The 17,376-nt window shown below is 40.7% G+C and overlaps 2 protein-coding genes across 2 annotated transcripts in view; one reads left to right on the top strand and one right to left on the bottom strand.

Moving 5' to 3' along the window:
- RDH5 (retinol dehydrogenase 5) overlaps nucleotides 1-7,630 on the top strand; it is a 28,208-nt gene extending 20,578 nt beyond the window's left edge. Inside the window, exon 6 of the mRNA XM_088138224.1 lies at nucleotides 7,325-7,630. Coding sequence (XP_087994350.1) covers nucleotides 7,325-7,338 — 14 coding nt within the window. The 3' untranslated portion in view covers nucleotides 7,339-7,630. The remainder of the gene's footprint in view (nucleotides 1-7,324) is intronic.
- Nucleotides 9-16,713, bottom strand: CD63 (CD63 molecule). Its single transcript, XM_088138225.1, has 8 exons — nucleotides 16,571-16,713; nucleotides 15,761-15,841; nucleotides 7,438-7,629; nucleotides 4,988-5,062; nucleotides 4,636-4,725; nucleotides 3,776-3,913; nucleotides 3,383-3,466; nucleotides 9-622 (listed from the first exon to the last, which is right to left on the bottom strand). The coding sequence occupies exons 2-8, from the start codon at nucleotides 15,824-15,826 to the stop codon at nucleotides 557-559; spliced, it is 711 nt and encodes a 236-aa protein (XP_087994351.1). The 5' UTR covers nucleotides 15,827-15,841; nucleotides 16,571-16,713; the 3' UTR covers nucleotides 9-556.
- Nucleotides 16,714-17,376: the final 663 nt, after the last annotated feature.

Here is a 17,376-nt window from a genome sequence, read left to right as displayed (position 1 = left end):
CACATGGGTGAAACAATGGTTTTTATTTTCCAAATAGTGATTTTTCTGGCTAAAAATATTAACTCTGACAATTTTCCTTCTTATTATGACCTATAAAGACTCAAGACCCTACCTTTCCAAAGGAAAAGAGGAATAGCTGAACATATAAGACAGTCTACTTGAAAGGACTCAAAAGGCAGAATAGATGTCTTTAAGGAAGTGAGAATTTGAAAGATGCTTGCTCACACCTACTAAGGACATTAGGAACATTTGTTGCATATCACAAGATGCCCACTAGGTGGTACACAAGTCTAACATGAAGGATAATGCAAGTTCTAGGAGTGGCAGTGAGATGCAAGGAATGGATCAAACCTGCCCATTATGGGAGGGAAGGAAAAGAGATAAGGCAACAAGTGAATCCTTTGAGGGTAGCATATATTTTCATAACAGGCAACAGAAGAAGAGGCATCCACCCAGCCCTGTCCCATTGGCACATGATGGTCAACTACATCCCCAGAAAAGGAGACTGAAGTATTCCAGAGTTTTGTGACTGGCCTCATAACAGCAACAGAAACCATTACATGACCTCATAGCCACTGCGGATTCCTTTCATGAGGCAACAGGCAAAAATGATGCCCAAGATCTGGAAAAAAAATGAGAGAAATTATTTAGGCCTGATGTTTTCTTTAGAAATAGAAAGATGACTGCACTGTATATATCACTGCAATCGTTTTTCACATCTTTTACCAAATGGGATGAGAAATTTTCATCTTTTAGACAGACCACCTCAGGTCACGTTTCATCATTCTCCCCCCAAACTTGCCCTCAGCACTTCTCTGATATATTACTCTAAAAGGCCTTAAAAAAACAAGAGAAGAAAGCAGTATGACAGAAGCCATCCCTTTTGTTGTGTGGCAGTCAGCCTCCTAACATTCTGTTCTCATCTTTCTAATGTCCCAGGGACAGAAGAATTTAATTCCAGGCCGCTGGACCCAAACTGAGGGGGTTCACCAAAGAAAACCACTTCTTGTTTTGATTAGTATCCCGTCTCCAGCTCAAACAACTCAAGTTCTGTGAAAGTTGAGACAAAAAATATACATTTCCTGGTGTCCTGAGAGCACTCTGAATTTTTACAAGTCACACTGACACAACAAAGGAAGCAGGAGACCATTTCATCATCATTAGAGGAGCAGAGAAAACTGCTAGACGTAGCAGGCAAATGTTCATCTACAAATAGGGAAAAGAAGGACTGTCCTAAAATGGTTTGGAAATTTCTTTATTTTAGTCTTCATTGTCAGGGTATAAAAACCAAGTCTCCTTCAAGTCAAGTTGAATAACTGTGACTTTATGGACCTGTCCATTTGGTTTTCTAGGCAACTAAATGAAAGTGGCTTGCCATTTTCAATTTTTCTTACCAGTCCAGTCTATAGTGTGGGAACTCCTGCTAGTCTCCAAGTACTAGCCAAATCTAACCTGGTTTATCTTTTTGAGGTCAGCCAAAGTTAGGACACACTGCAAAAGAAAAGGCTTCTCTTCCCCTCAAATGTCATGACTAAGTGCATTAAAATAACTGTCAGCACTATGTGGCCAATTTAAGATGGCTGCTCAATGTGAATTATTTAAAGATGCTCTGCACCATCACTTGCAAAGAAGTTTTGGATCTGCTGTTACTTCACATTTTACAAATTGTACAAATAACTGCACATATTCTTCCTCAACAGAAGCTTATCTTAGCAGTTAATAAGATGGGCTCTTGCTTTCCTTGTTGGGCTCTGTGCAGATTTCCAGTGCTGGAATTGCATTCCCAATAGCTGCAGGCATGTTAAAGAAAGAGCACGAATTTAAAGCACATTTTACCTCCACCACACCAACTGCACATTATGCAAAGTAAACAATAACTTACTTCCAACCTTTCTCCTCAGCTCCATGAACAGAATTCACACATCAGATTAAAATTTGGTTTACTGAATCATGATTTGCTGAATAAGCCTCAAATGACTGGATTCACAAAACATACTAAGCCATAACCCCTTGTTTACAGACCACATTGTAAATATTTAATTGTATTCATACCAAATCAAAATCAAGCAATAGTGGCACAGGGTGGGCACCACCTGAGAGTTTGAGGGGTGCAATTTAGCTCCCAATTTTCTTGCATGTCATAATGACAACACAGAAAGAAATTGAACCCTTTTAACTGAAGGGTGGGTTAAGGAGGGGAATAGGAGCAGGAGGTCTCTAGGAAGCAAATGTCTTGTATCCCCACTCTTTAAAAACTCTCAAAATGTGAAAAACTTTTGTGCTTCAAATTTTTAGCACCAGAATGATGTTCAAACCATTTTTGGGGGTTTGGGAATAGAAAGGTGGGAATAGAAGTCATTTCCCAATTTTTGCCAAGTATTGACAACTCTCCCCTCCATCTTTCAATTTTGCTGCTAAAAAATTGCTATTTTGCTGGTGCAATCTCAGGGTTCTGGGGCTGCACATGGCCCTTGGGTTAGCCATCCATTGCATAATATAGTATGTGTCACTCCCTGTTGTTTATAAAACATGACTGCCGGCTTACACTGGTAAATTCAACCAACACATCATGGCTTAGCACAATACATGAAACACTCATAGAATTGCCCTTCTGTGAACTTGTGATTTTAGCCAGTACACGACTGGGAATAGTCTTGTGTTCTACAAAACCATATTGTTTCCTTTAGAAGTGTTACTATGTGTTATTCTCATCTATCTGCAAACCTCAAAAGCACTTTAGTGGCACAGTTTCCTATCCTGTCCTGTCCCATTCAAAATGTTCAAGCCTGCAATGGTCCCTGTTGCTACAAGAAACAATTTGGGAGCTCCTCAATGTTCATTTCCATTCCTTAGTGCAGATGTGCTTGGTGGGAGATGGTAGCCAGCACTGCTTACGAAAGTTTAGATGCACTCAGCTCTGTGGATTTATAGATGCAACTTAGTCCAGACATCCATTTTGTTAGGCTGTGTGGCATTTTACACAGTAGCTGTATCGAATGCAGACATCTCCATTTACCAAAGCAGACATTAGGAAGAGAGAGGAAGTTATTCCTAAATTATTTTAACTGTTGTGGGGGGAACCTTGGAAATGTGGGGCAGGGTTTGGTAAAATCTCAAAAGCCACCCATGGGAAACTAAATAGAGGTCAGGAGCTCTACTGAATATTGTCCTTGCCTCTTTTCATTGCCAGGAATTAGGTTATAAAAATATTTAACCACTTTTTAATTGTGGTCGTGGAATTCTGCTTTTTATGATGTGGAATTCACTTTTTCGAGCACAGAACACAAACCAGAACGAGGCTACCAGCTTTCTCCAGCAAAACAAAGATGCAGGTAGGCAGGTTCGGACGAGAACCCATTCCCACAAACAAGAGCTTTGGTACCTCAAAGAAGGCAATGCCCAATGCAACTCCAGCCACAATCACAATGTGCTTTCGCAGCCAAGCTTCTATTTTTGTCACACAACCCTGCAGGGAAAGAAAACAATGTTTGTAGGATCTCTCAAAAGACTCAAATTAGAGCAGAAAGTCAGCGCAGCTTAATAGTCAAGGTTTTGGCCTGGGGAAACTCAGGATTAAGTCCCTACGTGAACCAAGGGCTCACTGGATGACTCTGGGTTAGGCACATTCTCTAAGCCTAGCCTACTTCACAGGGTTGCAGCAGGGATAGCATTAGGGGAGATTTCCGCAAACTGCCTTTTCTCAAGAGCTTGAAGCAGGATATATGCAAATGACTGAATAAATAAATAAGCCTTCCCAACACTCTGTCATACAAACCTCCTCATGAACATTCTCAGGAGTTGGATGGTTGGTACATTCAGTGCCATTCTTGCAGCAGGAGCGGGGTACACGGCTAGGCTTAAATTGTGTGACATTAAACCAGTCAGTGTAATTTAAGGCTCCACAGCAGGAGTACTGTAGTTGGGGAGGGAGAAGAGAAGAGAAAAAAGACGTGAATATTTTCAGGAAAACAGGATTTTGGTTTTTAAAGTCTTCATTACTTGACTAGCATCTAATAAAGCAGGAAGCTTTTTTTAATGCATGGCCGTGCATCGTCTATTGCTGGATAGGGATCTAGGAGCCACAGTGTATCTCCATGCCAGCCACTACCAGCTTCATTCTCACACATACAGAACTGGAACTGCTAGGCCTCAGCCTCTCTCTCTCTCCCTTTTTAACAGGAAATATTCAAATCTACGGTATATCTTCTTTGATACATATTCCAATTATTCTGCTCCCACCATTTTGAGCTTGCAAACATGTCTTCTATGCCTTTTGTCTCCCTCTTCAAGAAGAGGAGAAAGCCTCATCTGCCTTTCCACCAGTTGTCCTGCTTCAAGTGAAAGTGCTGATTCTCCACTGCTATTAGGGAATCAGCTGCAGGCTGATTTGCTCAACAGGACTATGTGTAGAAAAGCAACACAACAAATACCGCACAGCTTGTAACTACGGACTTTTGGGCAAGCTGTTTTGGAAACTGAAGGGCTGGCAAAGGCAATACTGAGATCAGGGAAGGGGAATCTGCAGAGAAATCAGAAACCTGTATTTTTTAAAATTTCCACTATTTCCATTATTTCTACCATCACTACTTTCCCAACACCGGAGTCCTAGAAGTAGAGCCTTGATGGTACACTCACCTCCTTCTGCAATTCATCGAAAGGATTAGTGCCTGAACTATTGTAGCTATTCATTTCTACCTGAACTTCATCTTTAATCACTGCTTGGATCTGGGAAAGAAAACAAAGAAAGAGAGGTAATAGGATAAGATTCAGAAAGTTTCCATAGAATCGCATGCGAAGAATGAAACAACTTTAACATGGATTCTCTAATGATTGACATCATAATTTGAGGCCTAACCTCCACTCCAGCTTTTGCCTGTGCTGGCTGGGGACACTTGGAATTGTGGTCCAACACATTTTCTTCCCTAGGAAGTTTCAGTAATAGGGATCAGGAGGTTACAATAGCATCATTCCTGAAGGTCTCTCTTACCTTGTCCTTAAAGATATAGCCTGCAATGGCAGCTGCAATCTCCACCAGGAAGATCAGAGTCAGGAGGACAGCAAACTAAAGAGGAAAAAAATCTGTAAACACCCTGGAGTGACAAATGGACCCGAAGTGCTGTGTCTCCTTCATTTGGGATTTTGTGATTGAAAAATGTCCTGCCACTTTGGCTCACATAACCCACCTCCAGTTAAGAACAAAAGCTGCACCTATTCATAGAAATAACCCTATCCCCAAACAAGGAAATATTTTGTTCGAACAACTGTTCAATTCTAGTTCTCTGTCATGGCCTAAACTAGCCTTCTCCTACTTGGGGATGTTTTGTTTGGGGAGCTATAAGTTGTTTATTTATTTCTTTATTCTATTTATATGGCCACCCACTCACTCACATCTAGAAGGCACCAGGTAGAGCAAGGCTGCACCACCAAATAAAGCCACAGGTTCATCTTTATTCAAAGGAAATGTTAATATAGGAAAAACAGATTTCCCAGCCTCCCAGTGTTCAAGGGAAGCATCGTTGACCATCTGCACTGCTCTCTTATACTTCTCTCCAGTGTTTGTCAATGCACTTCAGCTTATAGCAATAATTTTAGTGTCATCAGACCCAGCAAAACAAAGACAAACAAGTTTTCAAAGACAAGCATGTGGTCTCTACATCTCTTGCTGGGTCCTTTTAATATTCATCACTAATCTATATATTGACCAGACCTTAGATTTGTCCTGACCACCCACTCACAGTCTGCTAGATTATGGCCAGTGGGGGTCCTTTGCCCCTATAATTTAAACACATTAAGGGCAATTTCTGTTGGGAATAAAGAGGTACCAATAGAAGAGAATATATGTAGCTCAGGATTGAACTGTGGAGTCCTTGGGGTTCTCTGAGCTTGGTTGTTTTCTTGCAGAGGTTTCATTACCTGGCTAGGTAATATCGTCAGTGCTGGAAGAGGGTGGGGTTTGCTCTCTGTTTATATACAGTAGCTTGCCCTGTCAATGTTGGTGGGGGTGTTGTTTTCTCCTTGGTTTCCTTCATTAGGCTGTTGTTTACTGCTTGACTGTCTGAATTGGCAGTTCCTTGATTAGGGTATTATTTACTGCTTGTTTGTCTGGTGTTAATCCCTGCTTATCTGGGTGTTGAAGAGGTATTTCTCCACCACACAACACATCATGCCCTATACACCAATCCTTATCAAACCCTTTGCACTAATTTTTTACTGGGAATAGGTATGGTTACTGATTAGATATGAGTCATTGTTCTAACTGTGCTGTAGGAAACAACGGTTAAAGAATAAGAATCCAGATGGACACTCCAATGGCTGGGGATGTGGTGGGGTGGAAAGAAGGAAAAACACGCTATGAGGTATTCTCATATTCTATCTGAGGTTTTAGGGCTGCTTTTCTAAATACACAATTTTTCTGGTGGTGGTGATGGTAGTGATGAAAGGCTAGAATGTATGTGCAATGTTGTACAAGTTGAGGGGCATGGTTATGGTTCCCTGATGTCAGTGTATGACTGACTGAGGATTTCCATGATGGAACCAGGAGCTTAAATTATGCAAAAGATGTACACAGTTGTTATGTCTTGGCACAGAATTAAGATTTTTTAAAAATGATTTTAAAATACAACTTTTGCCCCAGGATATTCATTTCTTATAGAAAGGCCAAAATAAAGCTCCTGAATGGATTTCACAAGCATCATTAACCCCTGAACGTTTCTGTTCTTATTACTGCCATTTCTCCAACCCTCTTTATTGCAAAAATTACTACCAAGGCACTGATAAAACCCTCAAAACTTTAAATATACTTTATAACTTAATTTAAAAGGCTCTGCATTGGACTAGAATATCTGACCATTTCCTTCTTGAATTCTTTTCTCAACTGCAAAAGTATTATTATAATATGATCTATGGCCATAATGTTATAATCCCCAATATGGTGCTGTTGGAGCCTCTCTAGGTGCCCACTGTGCCACCTGATTCACTTGTCTTGATTGTTGAACATTTTTTAAAAACTGAATGGGAAGCTGACATACTAAAAGATAACATGCTAACTTCCAGCAACTTTTTTAAAAAAATTCTGATTAATGCTTCTGGACCCCACAAACATCCTTAGAAAATAACATGCTCTTAACATCCCAAGTATGTCCACCAATTCAAACAACTGGGAATAGCAGCTACCAGATAGCGTATGTTTCAGCCCCAGGGATCTGTGGCTAAGAATTCCCCGGTGCACTTTCCTAGGAAACATTTCTGCAATGGGACAAAGATAAATCTGTATTTTGACTGCATAACACAGTCTGTTTGATTTCTTGTGTTTCCTATTTCCCAGGCTTCAAGAACTGACACCACAGTTCTGATTCTTTGTCTGAATGCAACATCAGAAGCTGGAATGAAGTCATCAGCAATTCCATAGCCCCCATTTCTTCTCCATCACCCCCTTACCGTGGTGACCATACAGTAGTTCTCTTTCATTGCCCCACAGCAACCAAAGAAGGAGATGAAGAACACTATAACACCCACGGATAGGATGACAATAGGAGCAGCAGAAGCTGATGCCGGGCCGGTCATCACCAGTGTGTTTCTGAGCTCAATTTGTACAAAAATTCCCAGGGCAATCAGGGCAATTCCGCAGAGCTGTGGAGGAGAAAAATAAAGCATCAGCATTGTGATGATGAGAGACAGGGGAATGGCGTTGTATGAGAAGTGGTGCCCCCTCTTCATTGGATGGGTTCAAGCTGAGGCTTGATAGGCATTTTTTGATGATGCTTTAATTCGATTACTGCACTGAGCAGGAGGCTGGACTTAAATGGTCTCTTCCAACTCTAAGATTCTGTGATCATCTTAGAAGGGCTACATTTATGAAGAGGAATAGGCTACAGATACCAGGTGTGAAAGATCTCTAACCCGCCAAGCAGTTTGTCTCTTCTTAAAGCCCTCTTGCTGCTGAATTTCAATGGCACAGTTGTCAGGAGTCGGTGGCATGGTTTCATATTGCTTTGAGTCATGAAATATGAAAACTGAAATAGCTACTATTTTACCTGCAGTCAACTACTTTGATACCCATAAGGCACTATGCCCTACCTGGTTTTATTTTGCTATTTCTAGATGTTTAAAATTTAAGCAAAACAATTCAATGGGAAGCTGTAGTGCCACTAATTTCAAGAAAGCTTCAGGTTCCCATATATACCCAAGGACATTCTTAAAAAAATAAAAACAGATGATTAAAGCTTAATATTTTATTTGACTCTTGAATTCCAAATGTGCTCATAGCAAATGCAGGCCTTACAATAAGTTTAACTGAGTTTTTAAGAAAGGAAAAAAACAACTATTAAATCCAGGAAAACAGAAAACCACATCTCAATGTGTGGGTGTTACAGCTCGGTGCATTACCACCACATCCTCTGTGGCCTTGTTTATGTGTTAATTTAGATCCCATCTTTCTTTCCAGAGCCCAAGGTAGAGTATGTTGTGTTCCCTCCTCCCTTTTTCCTATAACAACCATCTAAGAGATAGCCTGGCTTGAGGGACAGCAACTGCACCAAAGTTACTCAATGAGCTTTCATTGCTGATGGCAGATGAACCTGGATCACCTCTGTCCAACACCTCAACCATCGCACTACACTAGCTCTTGTTCAGCATAGTTCCCCAACCACTTCCCTCGCTCCTGATATAAGGAGCATGTATCAACTTTGGTCCAAACTTTATCCTCCCTTCAAGCAAAGGATTTAATCTAAGTTCCCCTATTTTATATATTCCAATGCTAACTCCTACCTATCCAGCCTCAATCTCAGCCTCACGATGGTGGCTAAGCAATGGATACATTTGGAATGCTTAATGCTTTGTCCACAGTGTCATCACCTCCTCCTCCCTTAGAAGTATTCCATCTAGTGTATACATACAGGCCCAACTTTGGAGAAAAGCCTGCTAAGCTATCACCAACCTGCTGCCTTCAGATATGCTGAATGAAACTCCCATCAGCCTAGTCACTAGTATATTGCATGGAATCATGGGGACCTGAAGTCCAGCACCTAAGGAGGGTAGCAAACTGGAAACAGGGCATCTAGTTTCTTAGCTATTTTTGCAATATATTGTTTGTGTCAATAGCACAAGGTAGACAACCTAATATCCTACAGATTTCTTTCCTTACAATACCAGCCAATAGTTAGAAATTGTGTGCACTGTGGTCCAGAACACTGGGAAGGCATCAGGTTGCTTGTTTGGAACAGGAGGGGATGCATCACAAGGGGAAACCGAGTCATTTATCTGATTTCAGCACTGCCCAACTCCAAAGCGATTCTAAAGGAATAATTTCATGAACTCCTATGGACCACGAGGCACATTAGAACAAGCTTCTTAAAATGATATGGGGACAGTAAATAAAAAGAATAGGTTAGTATCCTGCTAAACTGGAATGAAACAAAAAAGCATAACTTGTGGATCTATTGCAGTCAAATTGTCAATACAATTATATTTTAATTAAAGTATTTAAAAAACAGCTTGCTTAATACCTAATTATTAATCTACTTATAACTATATATATAATATTATATTCAAATAATATATATATATATAAATTATTTGAATATAAATATTATTTTTCAAAAACAACTGATCTTCTCATAACTTTTTAAAGCTCATCTTGTTGTATGCTATTGTGGAGAGGTTATTCTGTCCTCCTATAACCCCCCCAAGATTACTTAGGAAACCCTAAAAGCAGATTTGATCAATGAGCTCTGCCTTAATTCTGCATGTAATTTGCTTACATCATTCCACACTTCTTTAATTTTTTTGTATTCTGCATTTCATAAAAATCCCAAGGTTGGTACTATCATGCACCAATAAAATAAATCAACTAAAACCAATCAATCCAATAAACAGCAAACAAAATGAACAATTCATGACAGGGGCAATAAAGTGCTCATGAATTCCTCGCTAAATTAGCCTTAACCAAGTTTCAAAAAGTCAGTGAAATTGTAACCTTGTGCACTTCCATCCAAATATTAACTAGGTGCAACCCTTTTCAAAATCAACCACTGTCACTAAGGTGTGACCACTTCCTGTTCTTATAATGATGAACATCCATGAATATGTCAGTGAGAGTAGAACCAAATATGCTAATACCACAAGCTTATTTTAGCCAGTCTAGCATGTTGTATGGATCTCAGCCAAATACTTCCAAAAGTATACCCTCTTTCCACCATTCAGGTGAAAACCAAACACATTTATATACATAACATTTAATTTTCACAGCAATGATTATTGCTTCCCTCACTTAAATGAAAAGTCTCTCCATCCCCCCTGATGAATCTATTCATTTTGCAGTAATCTGTCTTTAAATGGCTTCTGAAATCAGATATGTAAATAAACTAGCTCTTGGTTTCTTTCTCATTTTTAAAAATGCCTATTTAATCTCACTGGATCTGGTTGCACTCAGCACAAATTTGGAACTCAAACACACCTGGAAACTTTATCTATGAAGATGACTAAGATGGAGGAGATGGGGGAAAAACTTAAACCACAGACATTTTGTACTTAAAACTCTGCCTGGGTTTGATCACATCATGTTAAAGCCTGCTTTTTTTTTTTTTGGTTGGTTAAAGGTACACTGGCAGAAAATAGTTGTGACAATTAGGACTTCAAAACAAACCATGGCCACAAACTACAAAACAGCAGGCTGTATATTAGAAAACACTTTGGCACGTGTGCTTAATAGAATCAAGTTACTAACAGGTTTCTCAAGGAAGGGAGACTGGAGAGGACAGAGACTAAAACCTTAAGAACAGAAACTGCAGTAAGTATTTTTAAGAACAAGCAAAATACCATTTTTAAAAAACAGAGTGCTATCAATAAAATTAGGGCTAATCCTAATAAAAAGGAACTACTGACACATGTTCTGGATCTCCAAAACACAGAAAGTTTTCTCTCTAGCCTGCCTCACCACCCACTTCCCAAATAGTATTTCCTAGATCTAGTGTTTACCTTACCCTATCACAGCAGGATGGACCCACCCAAGGCAAAGAGACAGCCTATATCCTGATAGCATATATAGCTGTTTTCCATGATAGTAGCCCAAACTCAAAAGGCAGATCCGCAGAGACCTATTCCTACTGTAACCAGCAAAACATATGTGGCCAGCAGCAGAAATTCCCATTGGCCCAGCTCAAGGGGAACATGGGACTCCCCAGGCCTCATGTGGGCAAAAGAGGGTACAGAAAGAACACACAGAGAAGACACATTACACTTTTGATTTATCGCTGTCATTTACAATAGCTTAACCCACACTTATGATTAATCAGTCTCTCAAAACTCTTTAGAACATATATTTTATACATACACATGTATAGAGGTACCCTCCAAAGAACAAGCAGAGATTCAGTATTGGAACAGAATGAAAAGGAGCCACAATTAATTTGCTTCGCAGAAGTGGTTTCAATCCTTGTGATTGTAAACCAATCCTCTCAGGGTCTGTTTGCTTCCCAGCATCAGGAGTAAGGGTATGTTGATTTCTTTACATTTTTGGAGTGTTGGTGGAATGGGTGGGGGAAGAAAAGAGGGAATAGATTTATACTACAAAGTGTGGATGGAAAATAATTGTATTTTAAGTGAAAAAATCCTGAAGGAGTTAATGGAAAAGGTCATCAGTGTTGCTTTGCCTGATGTTTTAGGCAAACATGTATACTGTTGTTCCTTGTTACTGAACAGAATAGCATTATCTTCTCTGTTAGGGATGCTGTTCTGATCAACAGGATAATTTAGGACTAATACTTCTGCAACAAAAGATTTAAGCAAAGATTTTAAACATTTTTTCCTCACAGTCTTCAAATTGTTTCTAAACTAAAATGACAGACTCTCCATGACAATGATATGAATTTATGAACTAGCAAAAAAACATGGTAGACCTTTTCCCTATCAGTTTTCTCATGAATTTTTCACTCAGAATATACCAAGGAACATTCTTTTGAATATTTGCCTAAATTGACTTTATGAATCTCTTAGGTTTTGTGTCTTATTGGCCTGCTTTTAGATAGCCATCAGTCCCATTCTTTTATTACTTGCTACTAGTTGTTTTACACAGTCTCATAAAAAATACGTCAATTGCTAGTTCAAATAGTTCAACACAAGTGGCACAGCAACCAGAAACAAAACAAAAAAAGCAAAGAAAATAAGTGTCCACAATAGTGACTGTTTCCACCACTGTTTGCTCTTCCCTTTACATTCACATTATTCTATTGTGGAGGGAAGATGCTGTCTGGACAGTCATAGACAGACTATCTTGAAATCATTTCCCAAATAACAAACCCCATTAAAGGCTATCTCTGTTCTTTCATCATATCCAGGCAACATCTGGCTGCTGTGTACATTAGAACAAATCATTCCACCAATTCCACTGTTCTGCCAAATAAAAGTTGGCTTATAGTTCTAGGGAAGAAAAAACTGTGGTGCTTTTCCAAAGAAGAAAAAGGACAACTTAGCACTTTCATGATCCAATCCCTGAACCATCCCCCAGCTAATTTCTATATGCAGCTGAACCTGTTCTGAGGTAGATGCCAATTCTTATCACTTTTGTCCAAACAGAATTAATGAGAGGCATAGTCATAACTTGTTATTTCCTTACCATTAAGTATGATACCACCAAATGTTATACTGACAAATGAATTTCCAATTCACCCAGTTACCCTTATGTAAATGGGGCCTAACAGGAGATAGACTTGTATTATCTAAACTTCAAAGCCTATACTAAGCCTAAGATGTAGGCTCCTACACACAAAATTTTATTTTTATTTTTTATTTAAAATCTCTGAAAAGTAAAGTCCCAGCAACTATCTCCTCCTCCTCTAGAGGACTAAAGAGTGGAAACCTAGCACATATTTGGGCAGGGGAACTATGTGCAAAAAGACCTCTCCCAAATTATTTAGTATCTGATAATTTTCCAGGAGAAAAATGGTATTATATTTCTTCAAATAGATATCTGAATCCAAGAACGAATGCCATTTTATCACCAAAATACGAACAGATACTGTTTATAGATTTGAAAAACCATGAATACAAAATCAGATATTGGGATCTACCTCATTACTGAAATTTAAGTGCTGATATGTAAATGTGAGAAACAGTAATACTACAAATTATTTGAGATTCTAGAGCCAGGATAGAAACTTAATTTTTTTTTTTTAGCAAGATTCCACATTGTAACTCCCCCTTACAGTGAGGTTCCATACCACAAGGGTGCTCTTCACCCAGCTGTATTTATCATTTTGATGCATTGAGAGAGAGAGAGAGAGAGAGGGCAAACATATGGCTAATTCACCTTTCTCGCGGTTGCCAAAATAAACACTATCCAGTACTAAGAAAGGTGAATACTCAAGTTCATAGAGCTGGTCACCCATTTGGTCCAATAAAAAACTCCTGTTTCTTCAAAAGGAAATTCCAAGGTCTGCAAGGGTATTAGGGAACTGGAAGGAGCACAGAAGAACACTCTCCTTATTTGTTAGCTCTTGCAATTTAACTAAAGAGGGACAAATTTAACTGCATTGACATAAAGCACTCCCAAGTGTTACTGGGAAAAACCAAAATCCTTTTTTAATTACAAAATCCCAACTGATCACAGGTTTCCAGATAAGTAGCATCCTTTGCTGCCACCTCACAAACAAAACCCATGCCAAGCCTTCTGTCTCTATACATGCAGATTTTCTCATAAAACTCCTTCTATACCAGTTGGCCCCCAATTTGGCACTACTCCATCACCTCTAGCTATAGCTACATATTAGAGGCTGAATGAAAAAAAAAAGTTTTATTATTTTTGCCGTATTTCCTTCATATAGATAAAGAAAAAACCCACCAACAGACAAATATAGAAACAAAACAAAACAAAACAAAAAATCCAGGTATTCAGATCCAAAGTGGAAAAGGTGCTTCAGATCTTCTATGGGTGCACAATTTTAAGTGTACAAGTTTTTAGGACAGCTCCTTAAAAAAGCTGTCCCTTTTTCTAGGCTCTCATAGTAGTCACGAGGATCCCCAGAAAATACTGTTTGAGTTAAGCATGCAGCAATGATGTAACCACAGGGCAATAATAGGACAAGTCCATTTCATGACTAAATGTCCCATTTTACACTTGCAACAAAATGAATAGTCAGCTTTTAAAAACATACTCTGGTCTGTACCGCCCAGAATTTGTCACGGTAAGTATTGAAAAGGGATGTAGAAAGCTAAGTTTATATCTAGAGTGGAGCAATATAGCAAGTAATGTTATTTCTACAGAATTGGATATGCAATCCAGTTCAGATCAGCAAAAGTACTTTAAAAGTCCCACTACATTCCACAGAATCCTGTTTGCCAACACTAGAAAGTAGCCCTACACTGCAAGCAGATGAGCAGCAACCGCTGGCTTTGTTGCCTTACAGAGAATACCGCAATGGCTGCTACGGTAAAAGCAGTAACTTTTGCAACATCAGCCACTGAAGGGGTAGTACAGAGCTTCTAGTCTAACAGGAAACCACTAAGTTCTGGATCCCTGATATTTGGCAACTTCATCGGCCAAAATGATACTGAAGTCTCAAAACATCCAGCCATTTGTGGGCTGGACTTCCCACTTCAGCAGTTCTTCATGTTATTCCTGGAGAGTATTTGTGAGTTGGCTGGTTTTATACTAGGTCAGTAGCTACCAGCTGAAACCACTCTATATGGAGAGACAGAAACATGTCTTACTTTAGGCATACTAATTATATTCACCCATTGTAGTAATAGCAATAATGTGGCTTGTTTGGTTTGGGTTAGCAGACCATGTGAATCCAACTGTTTTGGTTAAGCATGTTTTGTAACAGTTGAGTGAATTGTGGCTTACTCAACATGATGACTGAACAAGCTATGACATAGTAATACTTTATGAAACCAACCATTTTCTTACAACAGTAGTTTCCAATCTTTTCATTGAAATCTTTGGAGGATTACCCCATAAGCCTAGGTGAGCAATGCAAATCCTATGGGCACCGTGGTACAACCAAGCCTTTTTCAGATATTATCCAAGGGACTTCAAAATTAATTTGTAAAAACACAGCTGAAATCTCAAGAGATTTTGATGCTTTTCCCTAAAATCTCACAAGAATTCAGTCAGAAACACAATACCTCATGGTGATCTTACAAGATTTCAGCTATTTAAGGAAAACCTTTAAAATTAAGCTTAATTTTGCATCTGACAATTACAGTACATTTGTTTATACTGTTTAGGTGTCATGGAATTATTCTATAATTCAGTTTTATTTTTGTTTTCAACACAGTATTTTAAATTTGGGGCCCTTGTGACTCAAAGTTATATAGTTCTTACAAAGGAATTAGGTATTTCTTCCAAATCCAGCAGTCTTAAGTCTGAATCACCAGGAAAGTTACTGATATAATAGGTTTCAGGTATACAGGTAGAAGTGCCACCGATGTTGACTTCCATAGAAATATAGCACAAACCCTAATACCGACCAGGTCAGCAGGATAATACTGTAAATCTGGAGCTGCTTGTACTAGTGTTTTAAAAATCTGTCAAAAGACAACAAAATGTCTAGCCAACCAAGCCATCCTGAACAATGTAGTAGCAGATGGAGCTTAAACTAGCAGCCTGATGGTTACATATTAAGCTTCTCCGGGGATAGTATCAACAGAAGTCAAACATATTCCACATAAACATACCCCAGAAGGTTTGGTTGGGGAAGAGGCCCACCAAGTAACCCATATTCTTCACCATTTTAGGACCAGAGTCAGTCCCCCATTAACTTACCCAGAATAAAAAGTTGAAGAAAAATACCAGGTATTTAATACATTTCATCCCACCTTCCACTCCCATTTTGTGTTTTCGCCTCTGTAGGGAAAAGAAAGGGGGGGGGAGAGAAAATCATCACAGGGACTAGGATAAGAAACAGTCTTTATTAATACAATGGAGATTGTAAAAAAAGAAACAGGAAACTTGGAGAGTTCAAAGTAGAGCAGGCAGAAGCGGAGGCCTGTAATTCCAGGAGTCGTGGTCAGCGTTACTGAAGGAGAAGGAAATCCTGGCCAAAACCTCTGCCTATTAGTAACTCTACATATCAGGCTATTAGAAGGAAGCGGCGAGGCATCCGCAGGCTGGCTAAAACAGGACAGCCAAGGACCTCCCGGGCCAGGGCTACACCCAGACTTCCTGTTCTCCCTCCCCACCTTGCTCCCTCGACGCACGCTCCCGCGCAAACCCGCAGCGCGTGCTCTCTTCTCACAGGCCAATCCCAGACCCCTAGATATTTGCAAGGAGGCGAGGTGGGGGGAGGAGAAAGAGGCCACTTAACAGCGTGGCAGATTGTCCAGCCTCGCCTCCCTAAAACTACGCTCTGGATCACCTCCTGCCCCTCTGCCTCTCCCTAAGCCGCACCAGATTTCCCAGCAGAGCCTCAAGGCGCGGCCGGGGAGGACGGGGGCAGGGCTGGAGAAGCCCCGAAGTCCAACGTAACTAGCAGGCCCCTTGACTGCGTTTCCGCCTCCCTCTCGCCCGCCCGCCCCTCACTTTCCGAACCGGCCCTTCATCGCGGAACCCCCCCCCCCCGGTCCTTTCGCTTACCTCCCCCCTCTTCAGTCAGGAAAAGAAAGAAGCCTACGCCGACGGGCTACAACGGGGCAGTGAAAAGCAAAGCGTCGCTTCCCCGGGTCTTATACTCCCCCTCCGTGCGCTTTCTGCCGGCCCCTCCGCGGGCGTCGCTTCTCCTCGGCTCGGCCCTGCCCCGCTCCGCCCCGTCCCGTCCCGCTTGCGCAACCCTCAGCGCGAGGGAGCCCAGCTGCTGGTCATGTGAGGAAAGGAAGGAAAAGCGTCCGGGGAGGCGAGACCTCGACTGGGGCTCCGCCAGCTAAGTCAACAGGACGCGAGAAACCGAAGATAGCAGCCGCGGCTGACTCAGTCCGCGCCAAGGAAGGCCGACTTTCTCTGCCTGGAGCTGGCACGCCTTTCCCGCTGCCTGCGAGCGAGGAGTCGCCTTGGGACTTGGCGTCACTCGGTGAGACTCCGAATGAGCAGGCTGTAAACTCCGGCAGATGGAAAGGCGGCGAGGGAGAAATAACGTGGCCGAGGAATAGATAGGAAGAACGTTCCTCACACAGAGGAGTGACTCCTGCATCTGGTTCCGCGGTTTTTTATTCACTTTCCTGGGAATAAGCGCAAGTCTCTTTGAACTCAGCGGAAGGTACTTCTGTCTTGCTTCAGGAGCTGGAAGTGTTGTATGTAATACTTCCTCATCCAGTTTTGTCCCTGTGAAAACAACCTTGTGAGGAGATAGTGACTGGCCCCCAAATTGCCCAGTGAGCTTCTATGGCTGAGAGTAGACTTCAATCTGAGGATCCTAATCTTAATCCAGCATCCTAACCACTATACCA

The sequence above is a fragment of the Python bivittatus genome, unplaced genomic scaffold, assembly GCF_059951505.1.
Source record: "Python bivittatus isolate LINGU-HERP-01145 unplaced genomic scaffold, Pbiv_v1 ctg000220_np1212, whole genome shotgun sequence".
In the NCBI taxonomy this organism is placed as follows: Eukaryota; Metazoa; Chordata; class Lepidosauria; order Squamata; family Pythonidae; genus Python; species Python bivittatus.
The sequence above is the reverse complement of the archived record's forward strand: the minus strand, read 5'-3'. Positions and strand labels throughout refer to the sequence as shown.

Coding starts and splice junctions, on each gene's coding strand:
- CD63 (XM_088138225.1), bottom strand. CDS start 15,826: ATGGGAGTGGAAGGTGGGATGAAATGTATTAAATACCTGGTATTTTTC. Junction 4,726..4,987: donor GCTATATCTTTAAGGACAAG/GTAAGAGAGACC, acceptor TTTCTTTCCCAG/ATCCAAGCAGTGATTAAAGA. Junction 623..3,382: donor TGGGCATTGCCTTCTTTGAG/GTACCAAAGCTC, acceptor TTTTTTTTCCAG/ATCTTGGGCATCATTTTTGC.